The sequence below is a fragment of the Falco cherrug genome, chromosome 1, assembly GCF_023634085.1.
Source record: "Falco cherrug isolate bFalChe1 chromosome 1, bFalChe1.pri, whole genome shotgun sequence".
Lineage (NCBI taxonomy): Eukaryota > Metazoa > Chordata > Aves > Falconiformes > Falconidae > Falco > Falco cherrug.
The window spans coordinates 112,069,805-112,089,476 of NC_073697.1; the positions used below are offsets into that span (position 1 = coordinate 112,069,805).

The 19,672-nt window shown below is 52.9% G+C and overlaps 1 protein-coding gene across 2 annotated transcripts; it reads right to left on the reverse strand.

The window, feature by feature from the left end:
- Nucleotides 1–10,724: 10,724 nt before the first annotated feature.
- On the reverse strand, nucleotides 10,725–16,474 carry DYNLL2 (dynein light chain LC8-type 2). Of its 2 annotated transcripts, XM_055723807.1 has the most exons (3): nucleotides 16,316–16,474; nucleotides 12,808–12,946; nucleotides 10,725–11,128 (listed from the first exon to the last, which is right to left on the reverse strand). In XM_055723807.1, the coding sequence occupies exons 2-3, from the start codon at nucleotides 12,937–12,939 to the stop codon at nucleotides 10,991–10,993; spliced, it is 270 nt and encodes an 89-aa protein (XP_055579782.1). In that variant the 5' UTR covers nucleotides 12,940–12,946; nucleotides 16,316–16,474; the 3' UTR covers nucleotides 10,725–10,990. The 2 variants fall into 2 exon arrangements, with proteins under 2 accessions (XP_055579782.1, XP_005439754.1); XM_005439697.4 differs by lacking the exon at nucleotides 16,316–16,474 and having other exon boundaries at nucleotides 12,808–12,960.
- Nucleotides 16,475–19,672: the final 3,198 nt, after the last annotated feature.

Below are 19,672 nucleotides of genomic sequence, written 5' to 3' on the forward strand. Positions count from 1 at the left end.
AGTGAAACATGTAGCAAAGAGACAGCCTCAAGCATATTAATATTGTGCAAGGATGATTTTAGTGAGCTCTCTGCCATCCCAGCCCAGCCATTGCTCTGGGGAGAGCAGCTGCTGGGTAAGTGCTCTGGGAGGCAGCACGAAGAAGAGGAACACGTGGCCACCCTCACTGTGGCAGAGCCTTTGTGCAAGGGTCTTCATCCCTGGCAGAAGAAACGCAGGCATGGTGTTGGTGTGAAAGCTTGGGTGGGTAAGTGCTGCCTGGGAGCTGCACTCTCCCATGCACTGCCAGGTGCCGTGTGACACCGCCATCGCCTGTGAGCTGGTCTGACCCTGCCTGGGAGGGGATGGAATGGGGAGACCCCTGGCACCCACTCTATGTCACTTCACTCCATCCCGGAAAGCCTTCCGTGTGCCTGCAGCTTCGGTGGGTTGGATGCAGCAGCCATGCCAGAGCCAGGATCTGGGCTCACACCCACTGCCGCTCTGCAATCCCGCAGGTTTTTACAGCATCTGGGGACGGACTCAGGCAGAACTGCATTGGGTTTGACATTTCAAAGCCAGGAATGCTGTGTGGCCTCCCCAGCTTCTCTGCTTTCTACCAAACCCACACTCGGGGACCTTTATTGGTTTTGTTCCTTTTTGTCACCATTTTCTTTTGTGATTTATTATTTTTAAAACCTCTTAATACATACTTAAAGGTCTTCCTTTCTTCTTGTCCTCTGTTTCAAAACAGCGCTGAAATGTGCAAGCAGCCCCTGCTTTTGGGAGGCCCTAAAAAATCCGTGACTGAAAGCAGACTGACACCACTGCATGGGTTTATAAAGGAATAAAACCAGCTGAGAGTTGGGTAAAGATGCTGTGGGTTTAGGGAGTAACTCCACAGAAGCCAGCCACGTTACACCAAGACACATTTTACCAGCACCTATGAGCCTTTGCATTTACTCACCCCTCAAAACCCCCAAAATGAGAGCAAACATCATGCAGTATCCAGCAGTGGCCGTGAGGGAAAATAGCACAAGTCCTCCAATGTTAGACATGCTCTGCTACTATCATGCAAATACATCTGGTTCAGCAGCTCAGAAGCAGACTTCAAAGGTCGGAGAAGTCATTAGAATCACAGTTCAAAGAAAAAAGTGAGCAGCTGGTCTAAGCCATCTGGTAGGGGACATAAAATGGTCTCTTTCTTCCCCAGTCAGTCTATGAAATTTTCATTAATTGTAGGAACATCTTCCAACATTAACCAACATAATACTGTTAAAAACGTGAGTCTTAATAAATCATCAAAAGTGATGTCTTAGGAAAACAACGTAGCTACAGTCTGGTCGGATTGTTCCTCCCCTGCAATACAGCATGCCATAATTACAGTTTTAGGTTGGTGTTTTCAAAGCAAATTAGCGGGAATTGGATTCCTCAGCTCCTTTGAAGGTCTCAGGGAAGAATGTGGACAGGATGGTTCCCCAGGCTGCAGAGGAATCTCCTTCTGTATTGATTTCAGGAGCCACCTTTGCCTTAAGAACACATGGAGAAGGTGTCCTCCCTGGGCTGCGTGACGTGGGCTTGTTTCTCCTGGGCTGGGTCCCACTAGCCGCGATGCCACTGGGATGTGGCTCAGCCCCAGGAGGACAGACGAGCACCATGCTGTGCCCCTGGACCACGGGGGAAGCTGGCCCTGTTTGCTGTGGGATCCACGCTCCTCCAGCTGCCAGGGAGTGGGGCTGAGGCCAGGCAAATGCTGACAACATTTTACCACCCCTGTCTAAACAATCCCCACCTCCCTGCAGCCCCCCCGGCAGCCATCCTGGCAAAGAGAAATTCCAGCTCCACAGCTCAGCAGAAATCCCCGGTTTAGCTGCTCTGATCTCAAGGCCCCAAGAGCTCCTGGAAATTTATATTCCTGTTGAATATATGGATGACTTCCTTGCAATTCAGGCAGGTGGTTTGATAATGCAGGGATGGTGACAGCTGCCACGGGGAAGCCAAACTAAAGAGAAGCCACAATAGAGAGCTCAAGGGCATGGCAGATACCTGCTGATTTTGTCGAAGTGATGACCTGGGAGCTGCTGCCAGTTCTCCCTGCCTCCTCCTTGCCTTTCAGATTTGTCAGCTGTGTCTCTTCCTCTAAAAGGCAAAATGGAGAGAGTTCATCTTAACCTTATTATAATAAACTGGTCCAAAATTCTCAGCTGAGAATTTTGGGGGATTTCAGTCCCAGGCTTTCCCAGACTCCGCTATTTCTGCCAGTCCTGCCTTTGTTTCTCTTTCCCGGGACTGTCCAAATTTATTGACTTTTACTTCTTATCAGCAGCATTTCAAAGCAGATGAGAAATACCTGAACCTACGAAAATCCCCGATCCTCTGACGTGCTCATCCATCCGGGGAAGTCCATGTGGCTGCACAAGGTGCCTGCATTTTGCCTGTGCCCTGCGGAGCATCCTGTGTGTTACACACCAGTGCCATGAGCGGTGCCATCCTCCTGAGCCACGCTGGTTCTCAGGCGACTTCCGCAGGTCGGAGAGCAAGAGCAGCTGAGCAGGGGACAGTGGGATCAGAAACGCTCCTTGCCCCAGACCTGAGATCAGTGAAGGAGCAGGGGCTGTCCCGAGGAGTCCCCGGCCACAGAGGGGTGCCTGCAGACATGCACATGCAGGTACTCCCTCCCTGGGAAGAGGATTTAGAGAGTGCCCCCGTCTGCACCATGCTACACTTTTACCATTCCCAAAGGTATCTGCAAATTCAGCCCTCGATAGGATACTTGTCTCCCACTGCCTTCCCAGCTGTTTTCCCAAGCTGTGGGCCAGCTGAAGAGACAAACAGTGCTGGCTCCAGGCTTGTTTGCCACTGAACAACAGACACAAATACTTGGAATACTTTCCTAATCTCATTTTCTCATGCAAAGGACTGATGGGTTGTCAGGGATGTTACTCCATGGGACTGGGACGTGGGGATGGGATAGGGCATGTGGGATGGCAAGGGCAAGGGAAGGACCTGGCGAAGGAGCATCCATGAGCCCCCAGCACACCCCCATCAGAGAAAGGGTGCCCGTGCTTGCACCCACCCAGCCTGGACCCCCCGCTGGGTTCCTTGCGCTGGTTCAGGAGCCCTGGTGATTTAGCTAGTTAGGATAATTCCTCCCCTGCAACGAGGGCCATTAAACCTCCTTTCACACGGGAACGCCCGTAGGCTGGGGTCACCAGCCCTCCTGGAAACAGGGCTCAGGATTCCCAAGCTGTTTCCCCTGGAAGGATCGCTGGCTTTAATTAACATGGCTTTAATCGACTGTGTGCTGGGATTGCAGCCGAGTCTGGTGTGGAGATTTTGGAAACGCTGCTACTGCCTCCCCTTTGCGCTCCTCTCCCCAGGCTTTATCTCCCCAGAGCTGGCAGAGGCTGGATGTTTCCATGTCTGCTTTCCCCGGGAGATGGTGGGACCCAGGGGACACCAGCGAAGCCTGGCTGGTGGCAGCAGAGCCTGCTGACACCTCCCCCTCTATACAAAATAGCACACAGTTGCTTTTTTAGTTGTATATCTAAATCTGTTTTCATCTATTCCATTTTTTCAGAAGAGATGCCATAAATTAACACAGAAAAACTACTTGCCCAGACATGAGCCGGGTGAAGGAGCAGGGGCTGCGTCGTTACCGGTGGGCTAGATCCCCGAGCAGTTCTGTGAGCCCACGGGAGGTGGCTGCTGCTGGAGCGGGGAACACGGGACCTGAAACTGCAGCGACCTGCTGGGAGTTGGAGAGCACGCTCTGCTAGCTGCCGAACCGCCAGCAACCTGCCAGGGATGCGCACCAAACATGAGCTAATCTGAACAAAAATAGGAGTGAAATCATAATTCATATGCATAATTCATACGCATAATTTTATCTTTGCTGTATATTCTCCAGGGATGTATTCTAGAAAATGCTTTCTTTCCCCTCCCCTCAACGCTCACGTCCTTCCAAAAAGTGCCATAGATGCAAATCACTGGAGGCAGCAAGAGGTAGTAGCTTTGCTGGGTTACTAAATGAATGCTAAATTTGTCTGAGTTTCTAGCCTACATCTTGGCAAGTTATGCAGATTGAAGCTGTTGTACAGACATGCAGGCTTGTAATAATCACAGGATTTTAATTGCTTTCATTGTGAACCCTGGCTACTGATTGTATCTGCATGGAAAACTGTAACAGTTTGCACTTGCAAATGCTAAAAATGTTAAACAATAATGGCAAATAAGAGATAATTATAGTTATTCTGAAGCAGGGACTGGAGTTAAGACTCCAAGAAGACATCCCGAATGACCAGGAAGTGCTGCCCTGTTTACTGCACAGACTTGAAGCTGCTTTTTCTGTGATGTGAGACCTGCCAGAATTAATTGCTTAATGATTTTCTATAAAATATTTAAGTAATACGGTATCTTTAGCCAGCCCAGGCTGCCTGAATTGCCTGTGTCAGTCTTGCTGGAGGACAGCAGTAGCGTCAAAGCCCTGGCCTGGCACCCAGCACCTGCTAAGTCACCCCATGGGTTTCTTCTGATAATACAACACAGAAAAGGACCAGGGACTGCCTGCCAGGAGGACCACCAGCACCCATGGGTGGGGACCCTGCTGGAAGGGGGCCACATGGGTGCTGTCCCTCAGTCCCCCTGCAAGCCGCAGTTTCAAAGGCAGCCTTTGCAGCGCAGGTCCAGGTTTACCCCATCCAAGCTGGGCCACGGAGGAGCAGATGCTTTTGGCCAGGTCATTTTGAACCGTTAGAGAAAACAGGACTTTTAGAACCGGATTTAGGAAGAGGTTTTGCCCTTGTCGAAGCATTCTGGGCTTTCCTCAAAAACAAAAAAGGCATTTATTTTTTTTCCAGAGCCATGTTCTGGGCTGGGCGCCAGCCGCCTGTGTGCAGGCTGCAGCGGAGGCACGTCCTGGCTCGGTGTCAGCCCTCCGTCCTTCCCTGCCGGAGCAGCCCCAGCAGGCAGCGGGCAAGTGGCATCGCCAGCTGGGAAACTGCACGAGATGGGTGCGAGATTAAACCCCAAACCTGTAATCGAACACTTTGTGGAAAAATATCTGTGTAAGAAGGGATTTCCGTTCCTCTGACTCAGCTTAAGCAGCATAGGGCTGAGGCTCAGGTCACACGTGTGTACCGCCTGGCGTTTCACCTGCTGGTAAACCCCCGAGGAAATCCTTTCACCGTGGCCCGGCAGTGCCTGATGCTGCTCACCCCACACTGCTTGCCGGGGCTGGGGTAAGACGTGGGAAACCCCTTTCCCGATGGCCTCGGTGGAGCATGGCACCCATGCAAGGGCCGCTACGGGAGCGCGCGTCCAGCTCTGCAGATTCCAGCCCCGTGGGTGTGTGGGACTCGGTGGCCGGGGCTGCGGGAACAAAGGGCGGCTTTCACTGCGCTCACCACGCACAGGGACTGCGAATTCCTCGGATGCTTTTATGGGCTGCAACAAATGCACAGGGAGAGTGAGGCTCCCAGCAATCTCCTCCCCCTGAAAGCACTTCATTCACACCCAGGCTGGAAGGAGGTGAAAGAAAAGGCCACGCACATGTTTAAATGCAGGGGGGCCCTACAGCATGAGGGTCTCGGATCTCTCCCCAAAAGCCTTCCCGCCCAGCAGACCCGGGGCGAGGGCACGCAGCCCGGCGAGGGTCTGGGCAAGCAGCTGAGCTGCGGTCAGGCTGCTCTGCAACGGCCATAAATCAACGGAGACGCGTAAGCAAGGGAGGGAACAAAGGACATGGAGAGATGCCATGGCATCTGGCAGGGAGGGCCGTGGTGGCCGCGCCAGAGGATGGCGTCTGAGGAAAGCCTCTGACCAAGTCTGCGAGGGTCCTGGCCCCATGTCTCCCAGCTCTCCAGAGAGGCCAGCGAGCAAGCGCTGCTGTGCTGGGCAGCAAGGGGCACATGGGGACAGGAGACGTGGCAGAGCACAACATCCCGCCTCACCCACAGCCCCCGCAGCGCTCCCGGGGTGCCTCTGCAGCACACTGCGCTGGCCCACCATCGATTTTTCCACCAGGCCACAGCAGGCTCTGGTGCATTTGCTGTGAGTCCCCAGCACTACGACAGAAAGACACAGACTGGGAGGCCACTACAGCAGCCTGCTTCCACAGGCAGGAGGGAACAAGCCACACCAGGGCGGGATAAATGTTCCTCGAGCTTAACCCAGGGCCAAACCCTGCTAAGCAGCAGAGCAGAGCCTGAGGTTGCCCCTCCTCAGGGACGGGGACCAGACTGGCGTTGAGCAGGGCAGCTCCCTTCTAACCCCCTGCACTGAGTGCCAAGACCACCAGTGCTCAGTGCAGGAGAAGCATGGCGCCTGCTGCGGCTGACAGCAGGGCTGGTGAAGGCACTGACCTGATGATAAGCAGTTATTTGTCTCATTGGTAATGAGTTATTACTCAGCCTCAGCTAGAGACACTGCCCTTAAGGGAGGAAACATCTGATCATCTTTTAATAAACACAGTTGGCTCCTGCAAGGCTCCTTCAGCTCCTGTATCTACAAAGCGCTCTGAGACACATGGCTTAGGCACAGACAGCGCTGCTATGAGTCACAGTCTGGGAAAGGGTGTCAGAATCCTTGCTCAATAAATAGAACAAAGCAGGGAAACCTCGGGTGGGCAGGGATGGCACAGCCCTGCTTCCTTCACCGCGTGGCACCAGCCTCCCAAGGATTTACTCGTCGGAGACAGAAAGCGAGATAAAAATGATTTCCACATTTTCTCTCTTCATCTCAAATCTCCCGCAAAAGTACTGCGAGAAGGAACATGTCCATTGGGTACCAGGATTTACCAGTGACAGGCTCTGCTTCCACGTGCTTGGGGAAGATTAACACTGCAATGGCAGTGCCGCAGGCTGGCTTTGCTGGATGGAAGGAGAGCACGGACCTGCAACTTGGCTGTTCCCATGGGAGCAGGGTGCAACACCCAGTCCCTGTGCAGAATGTTCAGTGTAGGGAGGACAGCACTGTCACTTTGTCCCTTCCTGGAGTCCCAGGTGGTCACAGAGAAGGGGGAAGAACATTGTGCCAGACAGGCAGGGAGCAAAGCTAGCTCTCCCTGTTAACAGTCACAGAATTTCTCATGCAGCTTTACACCATGCTCCTTCTGCAGAAGGATGAATCCTAGGCAACGTCTGGTACACACACATGGAGCACAGCTACCAGAAAACAGCCTGTCTGCTCTTCAGTGCTGCAAAGCTTTGCTTTTGTAAGGCCACATATGGAAGAAATATTCAACATGAGGAGTAACTTGGCTTGTACAAAAGAAAATAATGTGATACTCCCCAACCACAAACTGCACCATTACCTGCAGCGAATGCACACGCACATCTGCAGACACTGTCCTGCACCCAGACCTCCACCCACAGCAGCCAGCACCTCAGACTCCCCTGCGGTCAGACGTTTTCCAAATGCTTGTAAGGCAGGACAGTACCGTATACTGAGTTCACATTTAAATAGCATTTTTGCCCAAACACATCTGGAAATGGTTTCTTTCTCCAGATGTCCCCCACCAGATACATACCTTCCACTTAGTGCCCCAGATCCAGATGTTTCCAAATAGCTTCAGGCCCCCATCGAACCTGAGCAGCCGTCCTGGGGACACTGTTGGCCCCTCCAGCACAGGAACAGTTAACACTCCAAGGCATCATGCAGGACACCTGTGCCTGATGGAAACTAGAGACAAAGTGGAGCCCAGCAATGGAAAAAGTCGAAGCCAAAAAGCTGTGTCAGACAGCTGCTGGGCAGCGGGAGGGGAAGGCAGCAAGAACAGAAAGCTCCATGTTAAAACCTCACCCTGCTCTCAGCTGTGGAGGGAAAGCACTGCTCAACTTCAGGCAGTTTGCACCTTGAGCCCCTGTACAATGCAAAAGATGGTTTAGGGAGAAGGCTGAGGACACAAGATGATACCACTGTCCATTGCAGGGGTTATGGGGAGGTGAGCAGGACTGTTTCATTGCCTAATTGCTAAAGGTGCGAGCCAGAGCATTTCCTTAGCCTGAAGCAGGACTCCTGCTGCAGCAACACACGCAAGGAAGAACCAAACACCCCTTCTACTTGCGTATGTCAGTGCCAGGTCATGCTGTCCTGCCAGGGACCAATTTACACCAGCACCACAGACACTGGATATGTGGCTAGAAGTGGTGCTTTCCCACAAATAGAACTCAGGTTGGAAAAGTTCTTCACCCTAAGTTTGGATTAACAGCCTCCTGTGCTGCAGCTGGCATCCAGAAGCCAGTTTCTTTGCCAGCTGCTTTGACTAAAAGCCCTGTGCACCAAGGGAGCTCAACTACCCAGCCCCACAAGGCTGCAAATGTTTTCTTGGAGCTACAGCATTAATCCAGACCTAGCCAGGCCAGGAGTACAGAGCCCCAATACAGCTGGAGCTTTGCCCAGCAACCACACTTCCAGCTAAAAGGCTGGCTGGGCCTACTGGAGGAGGAACATCACTCCCAGCTCCTCCCCAAAGTTAAAACCACCTCTATTTTTCAGCACTGCCAGGGGTAGGTCACAGCAGATTGCCTGTGCATGACAGCCACACCGCTGCTTGCTTGGGAGTTTTGGGGTCAGCTCATTTTATAGCTGCCTAGCATGAAGCATGTTCATCCACAGCTCACCTTCCCCTTGTTTCTCATGCTAGTGTTGCCATCCCACAGTGCAGCTGCTGCACTACTGTAGCTGGTACATGCCCACAGCTTTCAAGATCCCAGGAAGGCCACAAACTCAAATTTATGTTGCATCAGGAGCAAGACAGCAAGCTGAAGGGGTTTGTTTAAGGGCACGTCCACAGTCCCTGCAGTGCAAGAGGCATTAAACACACATCAGCTTCAGGCAACTGGCAAGTTTCAGGTCTCACCCCTCTACTGAGCACAGGCAGGAAACCTGAAGGCAAAGCCTACTTTCCTGTGAAGCAGGGAGACACCTGTGAGTGCATACAGGACTCAAACTGTTACCACCCCCAGTCTGTCTGAAGCCATTAAGAGGTTATCCCCAGTGCCTTCATATCTAGGTTACTTGGCACACAAGCATCTCATCAGGGCCACAGCAGGACACACTCCCCTTAACCCTTCCTTCTGGTGCAGTGTTGGAGCCAGGCTAGAGGTCAGCACCAGCACAGACTGGCCACATATGTTCTTCAGGTCAAGTTTTTCCCTCTGCAGACCTGCCTTCTTTGGGTCATCAGCATATTCCAGGGCAGAGAACTCGCAGCTCACTCTCTCCCACTCTCTCTGGCCAAGTACAGTTTTTGCTTGGCACAGCTGGAAATGAAGAAGAAACTAGAGGCTGTTTAAATGTGTCAATTCACCTTTAATGTTTGAAAAAAATAAATGGTATTTGAGCCATTGCAGTTATGAAGGGAACAGATCTTGCTCCACAAGAGACCGTGAACAGGTTCACATTAGACTCATGCTTGGAAAAAAAAAACCCAAAACATTCTCCTTTCAGACCCAGAGCAAAGTTCTGAATAGACAAGACCACAAGAGTGCCCCAGACAGTCCAAGGCACATTACTCCAGTGCAGACATTTCCATCAACATGAAGTTATGACAGCTACATTCTTTCTAGTTACAACATTGTTCTATCAATATTACAAAATTAGGCATACTTTGGATTTTGCACAGAGACAAGAAGGACTTTTACTTCAGGAAGTAGTCAACCTGGGTCAAGTCATCTCACAATGAAGAGCTCCCTTCATTCTGCCCTTTCTCCCCCAGCAGTGACTGACTACCAACACTAATCTCAGACACATTACACTCACCAGCCCAGTGATACTGTCTATGCATTAGTTAGCAAACCAATAAATAGACTTTGACAAGCACCAGCTATTTACTTGCCATCACACAGCATTTCCCCCCACCCAGATAAAAAAAAACTTCCTGCAGTGTAATCCAAGAGCCAGTACATACTAAGACAACATCACTGCTGAACCTATTTGAGACCAAGACATTTGTCTGCCTTTGAAGCAGATGTCACATGAGTTTCCTTCACACAAACATCACACGTAAATTTAAACTTCTTGGTACTGTGCTTTAAGAACAAAAGCAGATATCAGAACATGGAGAACAGTCCTCCAGAAATAGCTTATCAGCTACAGAAAATAATTAAAAAAAAAGAGACAGTGGCCACTTACAAGTCTTCCACACGACTAGCTTGGTTTAAGGAGAGCATCAAGTTAAGGCAGTGTTGAGACAACTGGCTAAGAACACACCAAATAGAGCTGTTGTCAGTAGTCACCAATTTGATATCCTACTCCATTGCAGGGATGGGCCACGTGGCTTTAGATATCAGTATCAAGGTCTAAAGACTTCAGCCACAGGATGCCGCTTTCTGCGGCAAGCGGCAGCTCAGGGGGTTATCTGTTGAAGTCTTCTAGACCAGGCTGAGTTGCTTACAAGTCTAGGTCAATGTTTCAGCAGAGCCAAAAATACGGGCACTGAAAGAGAACACTGAGGGTGCCAGCTGCAAGTCTGTTTATCACAGTCCAAGGTGGAGTTCAACTTGTGTGTGAAAGCCACATAATCAAGAGCCACCCCACCAGCTGTCAGGGAAGGTCTAAGTACCTGCACTGAGGTTACTGGGAGAGCCAGCTCTCTACAGTCTGCAGGGTGGGTACAGAGGCTCACACTGGCTTTGCTCCTTGTAACAAGATTAACAGTCTAATAAAACTCAGTAAGGAAGTCAGGGTCTTTTTGGCCTGCCCAAAGTTTTCCCAGCCTCAAAAAAGGAGTTACCACTGAGGGAGCTGTTGTGGAATAGTTTTATTTCTTCCCACGTAAAGGCCATTGTTTAAGCATTTACAGGTTTCCTAGTGCAATACAACCAAAAAAAAGCAGTAACAAAAAAAAATGCCGCCTTCTTCCCAGGCAACTAAACAGAAGTAGATTTTTACTGCAACATATACACATTAAATATAGTATACAGTCCATGCAGCGGCATAGCCATGTTAAAGGGAGTTGTGGCTTCAGCCATCAGTGCATTACAGTCCAAATTTCACTTGTTCCTACTTCCTATCCAGACTTGAAGAGAAGAATTGCAACCTGACCCAAGTAAAAATAGATGAAGTGCTTTGTCTCGTGTGTTACATAGCTGCCAAAGTTTCTGCCAACAATGCAGTGCCAAGTTGGGTTGTATTTCTTGTCAAATTCCTGAAGAAAGAGAAGAGAGGCATTAAGGCCAAAAAAGCCCACATGAAAATAGTTCTAAGCACAAACTCTTAGCTGGCTCTGTTCACACACTATCACCTTTCCTCCCAGCTGCAGCACCTCTAGATTCCCCACTGCAAGACACTACTGTATCAAGCAAGGTAGTGACTGATTCAACCAGGCCTCCGCACTGGATTGTTTGAAGGATCCAACAGAAACAAGTGATCTCCTGAGACTTGGAGCACCCATCAGCCCTGGGCAGAAAGAGCAGATGCAAGAGCCCTCCTTGGTACAGTGCTATGCAAGCCCTGCGTGTAGGCTAGCTCAGGGGAATATTTCTCCTCTCCCATTCCAAACCCACTCACAAAAAAAAAAGATTCTGGCATGTCTGCTCCAGCAAGGCATTTGAGCTTAAAGGTCACCTAAAAAAAAAGGAAGGAGAAGTCTGCCTTCTGCTGTTTGGGACTCTTCTTCACATGAAGGGACAAAGTCTGCATTGAGAATTAGCAGGCAAATTCACAGGCCAGACAGCACACAGACCTAAGAGGTCAGAGGCAAGCAAGCCAAATGCTGGCTTGATAGCCAGCCTTCTCCTATTAGGAGGGAAGACAGGGTTAAAGACCATTTTCCTCCCTTTAATTCATACACAACTCCTAAGGACACCCTTACCTCCCCTGAGACAGAGGCAGAAGAAAAGACTCAACATTCAAGATTAAAGCAAGCATTTGTCCTCAGAAAGCAGCAAAACAGTTTGAGCTCTTTGCAGGTAACCTTTGAAGTAAGGGAAAGGCTTTCTTGCCAGGCCATGAAGGTGTGTCAAATTGCTTCCCTCCTCCCAACACACTCTCAGGATATAAAGGCCAACTTTTTTTGGGTGCCTTCTGTTGCACTCACTTTACAGGCTGCATTGCCCCAAGCACTTTAAGTTAAGTCTTGCCTCAAAGTGATCCAAGAGGTTAGAAGACACCTTTGAATCCTTTACATTCAAGCACAGATTACAAGCAAGTCCCAAAAGCTAGCCCAGGTGCAGGACTGCATTGCATCTGAAGTCATACTTTCCTCCTTCAAAAGCTCTTTGCCTGACCATTCAGAGAAGTGGCTACAGAGGGAACAGACAGCTCCCCAGATGCCATCAGGCATGAGACTTTGAGCTAATTGGCTCCTGCAAACAGGGAGAGAGACCTCTTCAGAAGCCAGGGCAGCTGCTTGCACTGTTTTTGAAGTAGCACCTTTCACAACCCTGCCAGCCAGCACAAGGCCCCATCATCCTTCACACCACCCACCCCAGAGCCAGGAACATGCACAGATACCCACTCTGAATGAAACAGAGCAATCCCACCCTGTACCAGTACTGAAAGCAAGCAGCAGGATCTATGGAGCAAGTCCTACACAGACTGCAGCCAGCTCTTTCTAGGCTGGCAAATCCAGAGGGATAGCACTCCCACTGTTTGTGCAGAGCTTGCCAGAGCAACAGACCTGGCTCTGCTCTGCCACAGCCCTCCTCTGACCTTGGAGAAGTCACTCCATCCTCTTGGGAATAGCAGTAAAGAAGCCAAGAAGAAAGCATCTTCTCCCTCCAAACACGCAAGTAGAAGTCCCAGACACTCAGGCTCATGACAGGCACACATACTCAAGAGCTTCAGGAAGTCTCAGCCAGAGCAGCCCCCTCATCCCGTAGTTACCTTCTTTATATATGCTGCAATGTCCTTTTCTATGTTGTACTTCTCCATTGCCTGTGTAGCACAGTCTACAGCATCTTGCTGCATGTCCTCGGACATGTCCGCATTCTTGATCACAGCCTTTCTGTCAGACATCGTGAACCTAAGGCAGAACATAGATTCCTTTAATCCCTCCCCAAGAAAGGAGAAGCTTCCTGCGCATCAGAGGTTGTCCTTTCTATCACAGGCTGCGTCACAAGCCGATACTAAAAAACCTCACCCTGACCATAACAGGGCTATCAGGGTAGCCTACAGCAGTCCCAGACTAAGGTGCCCCTTTATAGCTGGAGCACTGGCACTGTCTGGAGGTTAGATCAGAGATAGTCCAACATCACCACCTGCATTGAACACAGGCAGGGAAAGCTTACTGTGTGGGAGGAGACGGGATCTGCAGAGAGCCACTGCCCTCATACATCAGTAGGCTACAGCCAAGTTTGCCTTCCAGGTGCACCAGCAGTTTGGAGCATCATCTGTTCAGAGCCCTGCAAGCAACAGATCCCAGACTGTCTGTTACCAGCAAGGGAGGCTTCAGAAGGATGTTAACAGCAGCAGTGCTTTACTCCACCCCCTGCCAGGAGTTACAGTTACTGCTGCTAGTTTAGCCTGGAAGGAGTGTTGTTCCACATTTAGCCTATTACCATCCCCTCAGCTCACTGCTGCTTTGCCACAGAAACCCAGACTTCAGCTGTTCCCACGGGACAAAGCTGGTCTGACAAGCCAGAAACAGGGTAACACCACACTGCAGCCTAGAAACAGGGGCAGCAGGAAGCAAGCCCCACCACAGAGCTAGCAGCTAGCACCTGGCAAAGCAGCCTCCCCTATCCCCCCCAGTTTGTGAACCACAACACAGACACTAGAAACCAGCATGGTAGTGCTGCCTGTGACCTTTATGAAACTAGAAAGCAGTGTACTGGAGCAGGGCATGTAGCCCCCTTCACTCTATAAATTAGTTCAGGTGCTTCCTACCAATAACCAAAGCCATTTACACACAGATCTGCATGGCCTTTCCAGGGAGCCATTCAGCAGTGGGAATTTTCCAGTGCAGTTCACATTTTCCTAGAAAACTGAAATCCTGCAATCCCAGCCCTGCAGCCTTTCTTCAAGCAAAGGCCACAACACACGCCCTGGGGAAGGAGGCCCATGCAGGAGTGTGCCAGCCAGCAGGAGGCCAACACCCCTCCAGGCACCAGACCCCTCACTCCCAAGCCACACGTGAGGCCTGGTGAGGATGCAAACATTATCTGGGGGAGCAGCCAAGCCAAGGTTTGTGCTGAGAAGGACCATAGCTGCTTACCCTGGCAGCAGCTCTTACCAGAGCATATTAAAACTTTGTGGGAATAAGCTTCTTAATGGCAAGGAGTGCCTCCAATTAAGCCTGTAGAGCACCATTATGTTTCCTAAAACCTTTTACAATGCTGTAAGTCTAGAGTGATACTATCAAGCATGTTTTGAAATAGTGAAACTACACATTTTTAGCTTTACTGGGGAGCAAAGAAAATCTGCTGCAACGATTGCTTGCTGGAACAGTCCCAGAAAACTGAAGGAGCAGCTTTGTTACAGCAATTAAAGGAGCCTGCTATCCAGAGAGAAAGAAAATCCAGTTACATAATTGCAGCCCTATGATTACAATACTTCAATTCTTCACTCTGCCTGCAGTTGAAGACTTCTATCGCCACCTTAATTTATACATTTTAGATACAATGTTTAATAGAGCACTGCTATTAACATACCCTAATAGCATCAGGAAGAATGACAGGCACTGAGCTCAAACACCAACAGAGCACATGCCCCTACCACAGCTCTGGAAAAGCCACTTCCAGGCACTTTGCTCCCCTCCGGTTTAAGCCAGTGGGTGTGAGCCTGTGGCCCAGAAACCCTGGCAGGACAAGACAGGGCTCAGAACAGCCTAACCAACTGCCCATACATTTGGATTCACTACCCAGGAATCCAGCAATCCCTTGGAAAAGTCTTTCAAGGGCCCAGCCTACAGGAAAAGGGAAGTAGCAGAAATTCACTTGTGGGTTATTCTTCCAGGAAAGCCTCTTTAGGGAAGAGGGCAACCAAGTCCTCACACACATATGGCCTTTGCACACCTCCACCGCACGCCGAGTTCAGAGGGCATTTGCCATTACATAACCAGCCACTGAGTGACCTGCAAAAAGCATCTTCTTTCCTCATTGTTTAGGCAAGGAGCATCTCAGTGCAGGCCCATGCCGCCAAGGGCCAACAGCGCTATAGAAAAAACTGATCATCCTTCAGTAGAGATGCAAGTGCTGGCCAACCTGCCCTCCCCAGCACCGCACTGCTCCAGGGCACAGCATCCCTCACGTGCCAACCGGGGGCGGGGGAGGGGCGGGGAGGGGGGCGCGGCTGGCAGCATGCTAGGAGGAAGGTCCCCTGCACCCACCACAGGGCAGGGAGCATCTCTGAGCATCACTCCACCCACCCAAATGACCACCACAGAGCAGCCCCAGCCTCAGCTCATTCCCCCATGGGGTTCTAGAGGCAACCTCCCTGTGAGGCAGCCCAGCACCACCATATACACACACACATTACCCCTAAGCCACAAGATCACACCTGGCCCTCAGGGTCTTGCCACATAAGTCTGGTCCTCTCAAGAAAGCCAAAAAGCCCCAGCACTCAGCCCAGGGCAGGACGGGCCTGGAAGGGGGTAGCAGTACAGCTCCAGCAGCCAGCCCTTCACCAGTACAGGGTCTTGAAGGAGGAAGAAAAGACCACAGCCCTGGCAGCTGCTCCAGGGCAGGATGAGGCCATGGGAACGGGATTAGGCCCAAGCTAGCACCCAAGCCTTCCCTCATCCGGGTAGAATGAGGTCCTGGAAGGCGTATGGGGCTCAAGCCCAGCACCAACCCCAGCACAACAGGATGGTGCTTTGGAGGGGATGATGCTCAAGCTCAGCAACCATCCCTTCCCTCAAGAGGGCAAGACGCAGCTTTGAAATGGGCCAAGACACAAGCCCCCACACCCACTCCTTCCCTCCCCGGGCAGGATAGGGCCCTAGAAGCAGGACAAGGCCTAAGCCCTGCACCCACCGCTTCTCACCGGGCCAGCACAGAGCCTGAGGACGGGGACGAGGCCCAAGGCCGGCACCCACGGCCTCGCCCACCCAGGCAGGGGAGGGCCCCGGGACGGGGGTGCGGCACAGCCCCTTCCCCACCAGCGCAAGAGAGGGCCCAGGCAGGCGGCTCCCAGGAGCCGGGCGCATGTGCAGGCCGGAGCCCTGCGTGACCTTCACGGGGGGGAGCCCCGGGGGCGCCCGAGGCAGCGATGACCTTGCCTGTAGCGGGGCCGGCAACGCAGCGGCGGCGGAGCACCGGGGTGGGGCGGGCTCCAGCCGCCGCCAGTAGCCCCCCCGCCCCGGGGCCCGAGCCGTCTCCTCCCCCCCGCCCAAGGAACGACCGGTGTCAGGCGAGACGTAGAGGCCCACGCCCCCCCGGCCGGCGTCGCTCACCTTCACAGTGACAGAGCCACCCCGCGAGGGTGAGGCACGGCACCGAGGAAGAGAAGGTGGGAGGAGGCCCGGACCCGCTCGCCTCAGCCCGCTCCGCTCCCTGCGCCGCGCCGAGCGCTCTGCGCCTCGCCGCCGCGCCGCGCTCAAATACCGCCCCGCCCGCTGCGGCGCGCGGCCCGTCGCTCCCGCATTGGCTGCGCTGCCCGGCACGCCGCGCCCCTATTGGCTGTTCCGCGGCGCGGCCCGCCGCCCCGGCCCGTCCGCCCGCGCTGTTCTGCCTACATCCTGTTTCATCCCACAATGCCTCGGGGCGAGCGCGGGGCGGGGCGGGGCGGTGCCTCGCGGGGGCAGGGAGTAGTCCGGCGCTGTGAGGGGCAGTGGCGGGGGTGCGCGCCGCCCTGACCCCTTGCCGGGATGAACCCCCTTGGCGGACTCTCTGCTGCTTAGGGGGCCGTGGTTCCTCTGCGGGGGTCCCCTCTGCCTTGGGGCCCTGGGTGGTAACCCTGACTCCTGCGAGTGATCCCCTGCCTTGGGGAGACCTGGTTCCCTTGTGGGTAACCGCCTGGGGAGGGCCTGATCCCTTGGGGGGAACCTTGCTGCTGGGGTGGGCCTGGCTCTACCCTTGTACCAGGTGTGACAGGGATGTATGTCTGGTGGCAGACCCCAGAGCCAAGCCAAGCCCCACTGCCAGCAGTCCTGCAGCAGGGTACCCACCAGGGTGGTGGGCAGTCAAACCCCGCACTGCCTGTTCTGTGCAGACCTCAGGGTGGGAAACAGTGGAGGAGACTCACACTTGTAACCCTCTGCTGCTCACACAGCTGCCTGTGGGGTCTCGCAGGGTCCTGGCATGCAGGTGTGACACCAATGCTGCAGCCACTTGGCTTTCCCGCACGGGGCTCCTGCCCTGGATAAATGTGCTCCAGGCATACACCTGCCCCCAGGGCTGCCCCTGCAGGCCCATCTGTTAAACTGGCCACCAGCCAGCTCCCATTTTGGTTGCTCCATTTCACTTGAGCAGAGGTGCCAAGAAATCCTTTGCAGAAGGCACCTGAAGAAAAGCCCAGCAAACCAAAAAAACTCCCAGTTCCCATGTCCCCATTTCCACACCACCGTGCATGCACAGCACTGCCTGGTATGACCAGCAGCGAGATGGAAACAGCGCTTGCTGGGCTCAGCTGGCGCTTAATGAGACCAGTTTTAATTGCGTGTGTGGCCTTAAGAACCAGGGAGACCTCTTCGAGTACTGAGATCTATCTAATTTGATTGCTCAAGGAAGAGAAGGCTACAGCTGATAACAGCACTCGGGGGACAGGCTGGAGTTCACTCCTCGGCTGTGCTTTTGCCTTGCGAGCAGGCAGTCTGGGAATGGACCAATCCTTTTTGCGAATGAAGTGGATATTTCCTGGTGTGACCTTTGCAGTCTCTGAGATACTGGTCAAAACTCCCAGCAAATAAAATATTTACTATCCCCAAATAGGTCTGGACCTAATCTTCAGCCTTAAGATAGCAGAAGCCAGAAGGCAGCAGAAAAGCAAGTGAGGACTACCACCGCAGGGTGCGGCACTAAGTTTGTAAGACTACCACTGGCAGCATAGGACCTGACCTTCAGCCTTCAGATGGATAATTTGAGGGCATCAGCATTCCCTTGGAGCTAAATGCTCCAAGCCTGGGTGCACGGGCTGGGGAATGGCTGCAGGTTGCCTGCTGGCTGGTCAGCACTGCACACATGGGAGCTGCAGTCATCCTGGGGCTGCACCAAGCACCGCTCTGGTCAAGAAGTGAAGTGTCAGTAAAAAAATATGTGGTCAGAGTGGAGGGTTGGGCTGCAGCTGTCAAATTACAGAACCCTCTGTGTCGCTCTGGGAATTAACTGATGGTCACTTTGAACCCCTGGAGCAATGTTCTTGCTTTCTCTTGCAGGCTGACTTTTCTTGCTCCCTCTGCAGGACAGGAGAGCTGACAGTGCCCATCCTGCTGGGATGCAGGTGATGCCCTGCACCCACTGACATGTGCTGGGTCACCACAGGCCACCCCCAGCCGGGACCATGCCTTCCTCTCTTTTGGATGCCAGTGCTGATGCAGTAACAGGCTCAGCTACAGCCCTTTATGAGCTTCCATCTCAGTGGCATTGGGACTAAATATTTTCATGATGATGTTTCCAGAGGCTCCACATGACCGGAGGGAGCTGCAGGTGCTGATCTCAGGGCTGAGGCGTGGGAGAGGCCATGCCCAGGCAGATAATGGGCAGCTGCCAGAGCGAGACCTACTTGAGAGAGGCAGGAGGTTGGAGTCCCCCTGGGGTGCCAGAGATGGGGAGCCCACAGGGAGCCCCAGGAGTGGTGATGGGGCAGACCCAGGTCCCTGTAGGCTGTGGTCCAGGCTTGTCCAGCCGGAGCAGGCAGGCTCCCCTATGCTGTGCTGCAAAGCAGCAGAGCTGGTCATCCCGGGAGGCTCCCAGGAGTGCCGGGCTGCGAGGGCAGCAGCTCTGCTCAGGTTGGCTGCACGCCGCTTGGCTGGGCTATTTATAGCTCTGCCAAGTCCCTGTTGAGGCAACAGATCTGAATCTTGTGAATCTTTTTTATGAGCATCCCAGATTGGGAGGCACAGAGCCTTGGCTCTCCCCTTGCCAGGCCAGGCCAGAGCCGTGGTTTGCATCAGGGTGGCAGCACCATGGGCACAGAGCCTGGCTATGGCCCCGTGAGGCACGCGGACAGCCCGGCTGGGCTGGAGGAGGCAGCTCCCTCCCTCCCAGCACTAAGCTGTGGAGAAAGCCCTCCGCTTTTTCTCCTCTGAGGAGCTCTGGTATCTGGCAAACACAAACCCACTCTCACAGTGCTGCTGCCGTGGGTGAGCCAGGCCTGTGGGTCGGGATGCCATCACCCGTGGCAGAGCCAGGTTGCCCAGCGTGTATTGCCACGCCATCCCAGACTAATGAAGGAGCTTCATTAGTGGGGAGGGATCTGAGCTGCTGTAAGTCAGATTTCTGTTCCCACTACCATGAGTTTCTACTTAATGCTCATGTGTGATACAGTGATAATCACCAAGTCTGGTTTTATTGTACTATTAATCTTGAGCTGAGGCAGCTGACAGGGGCTCGGCAGGTTTTAAGGTTAGAGGCAGCTGCTGAGCGATGCTCGTCCTGTCTGTCCTGCACAACAGGAGCCCCAGGCTTGCCCAGGAGGACTCCTGTGCTCCTGCTGTTTTCCCGGTGCAAGCGGGTGCAGAAGCAGTGCTTGCCTCCCTCCTGCCCTGCCTGTCCCAGGGACACCCGTGGGTGCCATCAGCCCAGGGCGGGAAGGAGCTGCCCTGTGGACCCAGATGCAAAGAGACAAGGTATAAAACAATGGCCATGAACCC

Coding starts and splice junctions, on each gene's coding strand:
- DYNLL2 (XM_005439697.4), bottom strand. CDS start 12,960: ATGTTCTGCCTTAGGTTCACGATGTCTGACAGAAAGGCTGTGATCAAG. Junction 11,129..12,807: donor TTGCAGCATATATAAAGAAG/GTAACTACGGGA, acceptor CTCTTTCTTCAG/GAATTTGACAAGAAATACAA.